The 8,703-nt window shown below is 40.9% G+C and overlaps 1 protein-coding gene across 2 annotated transcripts; it reads left to right on the top strand.

Moving 5' to 3' along the window:
* The first annotated feature begins 820 nt into the window (after positions 1-820).
* Positions 821-7,157, top strand: LOC125546156 (RNA-binding protein 24-like). Of its 2 annotated transcripts, none has more exons than XM_048710324.1 (6): positions 821-1,358; positions 1,483-1,633; positions 3,699-3,837; positions 5,614-5,653; positions 5,764-6,064; positions 6,185-7,157. In XM_048710324.1, exons 1-6 carry the CDS (start codon positions 1,173-1,175, stop codon positions 6,301-6,303), a joined length of 936 nt encoding a protein of 311 aa, XP_048566281.1. In that variant the 5' UTR covers positions 821-1,172; the 3' UTR covers positions 6,304-7,157. The 2 variants fall into 2 exon arrangements, with proteins under 2 accessions (XP_048566281.1, XP_048566280.1); XM_048710323.1 differs by having other exon boundaries at positions 823-1,358; positions 3,696-3,837.
* Positions 7,158-8,703: the final 1,546 nt, after the last annotated feature.

Raw genomic sequence — 8,703 nt, forward strand, 5'->3', positions numbered from 1 at the left:
GGACATGGTAAATCCCATGCCTCCTATCTTACCATCTTGATTCACCGCTCGCACCCCCTTCGAATAACTGTTTTGCTGCTCGATGGCACTGCTGCACTCAAGATCACCGACAAACCTACCAACAACTTAATAATAAATATTTTATGACAAAAGGAAGCATCATATAATTGCAATCGTTTTGCACCTAATTCCTTAGGACAAGTAGTTTCATACATGGGTGTGGGTAACTAGAGCGTCACCGATTATACCCAAATTACTTACATAATAATTAAAAAAAGACTTGGTGTGGTTGAATAAAAACAGAATCACCATTTGATTGTTACAACAGGGTTAATCCTTGGGCCCTGATAAGTGCCACACGCGTGGCATGAAGCAATTTTGCCCTAACGTTTTTTGAATGCAAGTTTGGTTACCCGAGGATGACAAGTTTAGTTATGAAGCATGGCAACTTTCTGTTTTGATGGCAAATTTCAATTTTTGAGGGGTTTTTTTTCGGATGGCAACTTAGTGTCAAAAACGCCAGGACAGTGTTTCTTCATGCCACACATGTGGCACTTATCATTTGGGTTATTCTTGGAGACCGTGCCCATATCCAAAACATTGTGTACTCAGCCTGGCCATATGTTAAAATTGTCACTTTGGACGATAGAGAAATTTTGACTAACTACGGATGTATTTTGAATATTTAGTTAATTTCAGGACATCATTTACACATACATACATACAAATGTTGGGAATACATGCATGCACGGGAACGTGCAAGGAAGGTCCCACCCCTACCTCCTCGACTCCTCCTTTCCCTTTGCCGGCTAACTTTCGCTTTCTTTCTCCTCTCTCTTTCCTTCTCTTTCCTCTACTCTCTCTCTCCTCCCAATCCCCAATCCTTCTCTCTCTCTAGAGGACCTTAGGCGAGCACAGGCATCCAGGCTAGCAGCTAGGGTTGTTGGTGCAAGCTTTCCTTTCCTCGGATCCATCCCTTGCACATCAAGCCTCGATCGCACCTCACCTCGCGCTTTTTTGACGTCCCCCAAAGCACACACAGACGCCGGGTGCCAGGTTAGTTATTAGTTCCTCTCTCGGTTGGTGGACAGACACTAGCCAGCTAGAGAGAGATCACGAGATCAGGAGAGGCCGCCCAGAGCTAGAGCTAGAAGAAGAAGGAGGAGAAGGGGATGTCCATGGCTCATCAGGCGGCGGCCAGCGGCGGCGACACGAGGCTGACCAAGGTGTTCGTGGGGGGGCTGGCGTGGGAGACGAGCAAGGAGGGCGTGCGCGGCCACTTCGAGCGCTTCGGCGAGATCCTCGAGGCCGTCGTCATCGCCGACAAGGGCACCGGCAGATCCAAGGGCTACGGATTTGTGAGTACCCTACCCACCCAAACAATTCTCTCTTCCCCTCATCATCCATCCATCTTCAGCGGGTAATTCTCTTGCTGAATTGAGCTCCGATAATTGATGCTATGTCTGGATGGATGCTTGGCAGGTTACCTTCCGGGAGGCGGAGGCGGCCATGAGGGCGTGCTTGGATCCGTACCCGGTGATTGACGGCCGGAGGGCCAACTGCAACCTCGCCTGTCTCGGGGTCCAGAGGTCCAAGGCGCCGCAACCACTGCCTTATCTGCAGCCATATGCTGGTAATTAATTAGTGTTCTTCTTTGATTCACTTAAAATTTACTGAATTATGCTAATTAGATAGTGAGAACTGAGCGCCATGCACGTCTTAGTTTGATTGTTAGTCGTTGACCATGAGCAAGAAGCTAGCTAGACGTGCTTGCATGATGCAATTATATACCAGTTACTGTTTGCTCAATTAATTAGTTAGATGTTTTTATTAACTTGTAATTTGCTCAACTATACTTATAGTTGATGACCATGAGCAAGAAGCTATGCTTGAGCACGTCGTGCATGCCATGCATGTATCAGTTACTGTTTGGTGTTTGCTAATCAAGATCTGCCAACTTAATTAATCAAGCATGTCGAATTGTAGATGATCAGTGACCAGATGATGCAAAGTTCTTGCCAAACTTAGTAGTTTTAGCTAGAGGTGCACATGGTTAAGAATGCACATCATTTTATGCATGCTTAATTAGTGCAATTGCTGAAAACTACTGGTGTTACAGATTTGCTGGTACTAATTAAGGTGCGTAAACGCCTAATGGTTTTGCTGATGTTTACACTGTCGAGATTACACTTTAAGAAAGTATGTCTCTTTTGTTTAGAGTGAGTCTTAAGAACAAAATCTGATTTGATTCTTACATCACTCTGGAACAATCTGCAAGGAGATGCTAATTCTCAATGATTATTAATTTAATACTGGTGTAACTTTTGGCTGTTAAAGTATGTTTAACACTATTCAGAATGGTAATGTGAAAACAATATGTTATTTGTTACGAAATAGTATACTTATAGAATATAATTCTTTTACTAGCATATACTCCCTCCTTTCTTTCGAGGGAAAACATAAGGTGTTCTGGACATGTCTTGAGTCCACATTGACTACACATATCATTTGAATTATTCAGAATGATAATTGAAAAATCGTATCTGTAGATTTTTGTCAGAAAGTATCTATAGAATAATATAATTTCCTTGGTCCTTGTTCATATAGTAGTATTCAGTAGACATTAGTAGTCAAATCTACACCTTAGTGACAGTGCCAATACCTAAAATATCAATTGTTATTTGTGACATAGAGTACAATGACATGCATAGCCGCATATGACTGGTCATAGTGGGAATAGCATAGGTAGTAACATACATACTCATGCAATGCCAATTAGACATATTAGTGACATGACACAGTATTAACTGAGGAAAGATGGTGGCTATGTTACCATCACATAGTGCTTCTCAAGAGAAAATGAGTCTTCGGGATAATAAATAAAGATATTAACACTATGAAGATAGTGACATAGACTATTGCCATATGTATGACACTAGTATAAGTTATTCTCCACAAGGAGTAGCCTACCAGGGTGTAACGGTCAAAGGAGTATGCATGTCGGAGACTTGTCAGCCTCAACCAAACCGATGCTATTGGGATGATTCTGACAAACTAATCAATCGATGATGCCATAGTACACTAAACATGAAATTTCAGCCTAGGTTAAGGGCCATGGATAATGCAAATTGAGATGGAACTATTCAAGGAACATAGTACATGCACAATACCGTTAGTAGCAGTATGCATGCGCCCGACAGATTTTCACCCAAGGTGAAAAGGTAGCCCGCGCATGCATGACCTCCAGCTAGATAGCTTTGCTGCAAAGCTGTAAAAGGCAGGCACGGTTCGTTATTCTTGGGAGCTGGTCCTTGCTGCAACATCCACCAACGTAGGACTAGTAAATAAAGTTCGGCGCGTCTGTCTCTGTCCCGGATCTGCACTTTTTAATCTGCCTCTAAAACTATAAATACTCACTCTGTTGATCTATGCGAGGCACGGTTTGACTGTCCTAAGTTGTGTTTGACCAATAATTAGTCTGACAACTCTGAACGTTACTAATTCTTTATCATGGTAGTAAACCGGTCCTTCACACGGTAACGTGAACAAGGTGCAAAAGAAGGAGAAACAGCATTGCATTGGCGCGTCGATCTGTCTTCAATTTATTCCAGTTATGCACGATCCGTGCAAGTACACAACCGACTTATTGGCTGTTTATTAACTTGTCCATGTCCCTTCTTCGTCCCCGCACGCAGCAGTAGGCCATGTCCATGGTGGAGGCAACATCAACACGAGGGCAATGAAAGCTGCCATTGCTGCTGCTGGTGCTGGTGGTGCCAGCTTCGTCGACCATGGCATCCAGCAAGGGATCCCTGCCGCGGCCTACAACATGTACGGGTGAGTGTGCTCCATTGGTTCCCTCTTTCTCTAGATCTGTACTCTTTCTCTGTGCTTGCTGGGGCAGCTCGAGTTTGCTAGCTGGAAAGGGGGTGGTTTTGGTTAAAGGCGGTTGCATGCTCGTTGATGGTTGGCGGTTGGGGGCCAGGACTGCACCGTCCATCCATGCTCCATGTGCCCCTGCTTCTCCCTCCAGCTTCCATGTGCCCCCACAGCTCATATATCCATATAGTACTCGCACTCTCTCTCTCTCTCTCTCTCTCTCTCTCTCTCTCTCTCTCTCTCATCCAAAAAACAAAGTGCAACTACCATGCATGCACTTTGTGTGTGTAGAGTGAGAGAGGGGGGCAGTGAGGGGGGTGGATTAGGAGTAGGTTTAATGCGACGTAGAGCGAGGGTGGGCACCTAATCATGTAGGTATGCGGGGTAGAGCGATTGGCATGCATGCATGCATGCGGTGTACATGTATTAATGTCTTACAGATGCAGCTACAGAATACACATACAAGTTCGTTGAGTAATCTTGCTTTGCATCACCCACACATACGTACTGCAAGAACACATAGGTTAACACAACAGCAACTAACATTACAGTTAGTAGTGTAGAAAAGATTGTTTACTTTTCAGCTTTGAATTATGTGTGATTTTCGCTTGGTTTAGCTCTGAACTATCAACTTGGCTAGTTCCCCTCCCTCTTCCTTTAAACCTCCTAATCTATATCATATCTAGAGCGTAGTTTACATTTGGCCAGCTTAATTTTGTGATGCCAAAATCGTTGCTGCAAAATTCTTACTTTTTTCTTTTGGAAAATTCACACATGAACTGGGATGTGGTGTCAAGTTGTGTGTAGTTTTTTTGTTTTAAAAAACATGAAAATTTATGACCCATGCAAAGAAACTAACCTATTCACATGTTTTGCACTTATCACAGTTACTCTTATTTGTAGCATAAACTTATAGGTTTTCAATTAGAATATGTAGGCATCCGGCCTCCTTCTATAAACTGGCTAGGCTTAATTTATACCTTACTTCATCCAGACTTGCAGTTTTTGTGACGTAGTTGTTGATAGTTTTTTCTACTCGGTTAGTCAATTACAACGTCTGCCTTGAGACAAAAGTTATAAGACATCTTTTGAAAGACGGAGGGAGTATGTGATAGTGATATGATAGTTTATCATGTTAAGTAAGCAGAAACATAGTTTGAGGAGAAACCTATAGTGAAATTAATCAAGTGAACTAAAGTTACAAAAAAAATTCACAAAATGTCCATATATGTACACCATGTTATAGCACGAGCACCCACAAAAGAAGAAGCAAAAATATGATCAAATGAACAATGCACAAAAGGCAAAATGTTTTTTTATATTGTATATAGAAACCACTTTTAAGTACATTGCGAATTTGATCATATTTTTTACACGAAATATTGCACGTGCAGAAATTTAATATGATACATATCTACTGTTCTTTTTGACAACTTTTGAAATGCATAAAGAAAATTAACTCAAAACTCAAGCGACACCCTTCCATCTTACATGCACATTTGCTTTTCCCAAACTATACATGAAACTGAGTAAAAAAAAATACTCCCTTCGTCCCAAAATAAGTGACTCAACTTTGACTAGCTTTAGTAACTTTGACTAGCTTTAGTATAAAGTTAGTACGAAGTTGAGTCACTTATTTTGGGACAGAGGGAGTAGAAGGAAACCGAATTTAAAAAAAAATTGCAGAGAAAATATTTGTTTACCTGATTTCTATCTTCTCAAAATCAATTGCAGGTACTCTCCATATTTCTCGGACTACGGCTACCAGCCACTGGTACGTATCCTATCCGTGAAAAAACAACTGTTTTGCTTGCTGGTCGTGAATTATTATTGTACAACATGTCTAATCATGTACATGCATGCCTCGCGCGAATTTTTTGCCAGACATACTATCAGGCGTACGGTGGGCTGGCCGGAGGGGCACAGTACCAGGTCTTCAACGGTGGTGCCGCCACAGCGGGGACGGCGGGGCTAGCAATGGCTGATCCCACCGGGCTCTACCCCTACTACCAATATGGCCCTGCTGTGAGCACCGCCGCTGCGTACAGCATGATGCAGTACCCCCAGATGTACCAGTATGCGGCGGTCGGCGCCCCGCAGGAGAGCAGCCCTACCGCAGTGTCTGGCCTCCACCAGTTCATTGGAGCTGCCGCGTTTGAGCCTAATACTGGCGGCCAGGCAGGAGGTGTGATTTTCTCTTAACTAAATTCTTGCTTGATCTAGAGATTCTATCTTGAAACCCATGATATTAGCCTTAAATCTGTTTTGGGTTAATTAAAGTGTTTTTCTTATTTTCTTCATGCAGGTATTACACTGGCTCAGCTGACAGCTCCAGCTCTGCCGGCACCTGCGCCACAGTATCAGTACAGGCTCGTCTCTCCCATGCCTATTGCAACACCAGATCAGAAGAAGCCCTTAGCCTAGAAAACCATGGCTGCCTTAATTAAGTCTGTCTCTTCATGCACCTACATATCTTCTTTCTTCATTTACATGCATATCTATGCACTGAAACTTACTAACTTGCTGCGAGTGACCACCATGGGTTTGGTGGTGCATTTGGCAAAGCTAACAGGACTGAAAGTCCAGTTTTCATTTTGTAGTGGTCTGGTACTCTGGTACCTAATTAAGGTCTTATACTTAAAAAAACTAAATGCATGCATGTCTCAGTCTAGCAGCACAAGCAGCTAATCTTTATGCATATATAGGTCACAAATTAAATAGTTAGTGTATCTTTGGTCAAATATATTAGTCATGCATTTAGTTCACATTACTTAGGTGTAGCAAAGTTTTTGGTGCACCTTGTGCTCTAAGGAAGAGTGCATGGTCAAATAGTTAAGTGGTTGAGTCGCTGCTGATTTTTCACAAGCAGCTTATGTCTCCCAGGGAAAAAAAAAACTTTTTCATGGGGTGTAGCTCCATAGAAATTAAGCTCATGGAGTTGCACAATGAGTTTAGTTAGTCAAGGATATTTTTAAACACGTACATTGGGGTGTCCTTATATTTCTCTATTAATTTGGTCATTGACTTTGGTTCCCTTCCTCGTCCCCAACACCATGCATGCATTGCATCCATATGCATCCTCTTCACCAACTAAGGCAGCCATGGCTAGGCCCAAGCTCGGATGAAAACTTACATACTTGAAACAGTGACAAAATTATATTTACTATTAATTCGCAACAGATCTTATTATGTAATGACTATTATGAAATGCACATGCATATAGCCTCCATTTCAGAAGCTAATGTGCGTACAAATGCATATCTTTGGGACTTGCAACACATTGGCACTCTCTGAACTCATTTCCCGACCCTTCATTTGCATGTCACATTGCCGGTAGCTTTATCGTTGGGAACCTTAAATTATGAAAACTCATGCACAAACAATATTTTTTTGGTTGAGATCAATGCATAGAAAAAAAACATGGGTACCATTACCTATTACTCTTTGATTCCTCACAACACTGGGCCGGTCCTCATATTTTCATCACAGTTAATATTCATGGGAAGACATGTTAGATATTTTTAGAAAAATGTGCACATAATGTTTCATCTGCGTTAGTGGTAGGTTGTAGATGAAAAAAAAATGTATCAAATATTGGAAATAAAGCCCGATTGATATAGATAAATGCGCATTTAGCACTAAGGGCATCTCCAATGCTTAGGCGCTTGGTTGGGCGCTAGACAAAAATAAAATTCCAAAAATTAGCTTAGTGTCTGTGTTAGCATCCAGGTCTACAGCGCAAATCACAATTGGCAGGCGCTAACAAAAGTTCATACCGTGCTTTTATGTTTATGAGTTAAAGCTTTAGCGCATCAAAGTCAAAGCATATACTTTAGTACGTACAAAGTCCATTTTTCGAATATCCACTATGATAATGAAAAAGTTGCATGGGAGTTTGGTGCGATTTAATTTTTTTGTTTTTTCTCGTGGGATAAAAAGGGCTTGAGCGCCCGACAACTCAGTCTTTATCGACATAAACTAGATTCCTGCCTTCGAAGGAGAATCGGGTGAAGCTACTGGGAAATCGATCTTGGCGTCCGTCATTAGCATTCGCATTGTAGATGCCTAAGTGTTCACATAGTTTATTGGAGAAAGAAAAATTTATTAAAATGCCAATATTTTTATAGTAAGCTACTCAATACTTAAGTTGTAATAAGCTTTTTTTACTTATTCATAGCTCCATATGAGTCTAGTTTAACTATTTTATTCCATTGATACAATCGGGATTACAAAATCTTATTTTTAATAATGCTAGCTAGCACCCAAAGTTTTATATAATTCAAATAATTATATACACTTACAAATACAATAACGAATAAGTATTAACTCTTTATTGAATGTTTTTTGTTTTAGTTTGATATATTTTACTACAATGATTACCATCTAAATTTAAGCAAAGTATGACTAAAACAACAACAACAAAACTAAATCCATATACAATAGTTTATGCCTAAGATATACCATAGTGTGATTATATGTTTTAGTACCCAGAAGTATCATAGAGGCTCTAAATATACTTAATCTAACCAATATACCAAAAGAACTTTCTAGCTAGAGGACTCTAACAATATGCCAATAGAACTTTCTAGCTAGAAGAGGAATGCATGGAAAATGCCAAACTAAGACCGAGCTCCATGGAGGCCTTAGTTTGAAAAAAAAATCAAAAATTCAAACTTGCCAGTTTAAAAAATTCTGAAAAAATGCGCATGGACCTAGTGAAATAGTGTACATGTGTGTAAATTTTCAGGTTGAAATACGTTGCAAATGTGAGCTACACAAAGAAAAACAAATCGGGGGCTTTTTAGCATACTCATCCTCAAAATC

Source organism: Triticum urartu, chromosome 3 (genome assembly GCF_003073215.2).
Source record: "Triticum urartu cultivar G1812 chromosome 3, Tu2.1, whole genome shotgun sequence".
NCBI lineage: Eukaryota > Viridiplantae > Streptophyta > Magnoliopsida > Poales > Poaceae > Triticum > Triticum urartu.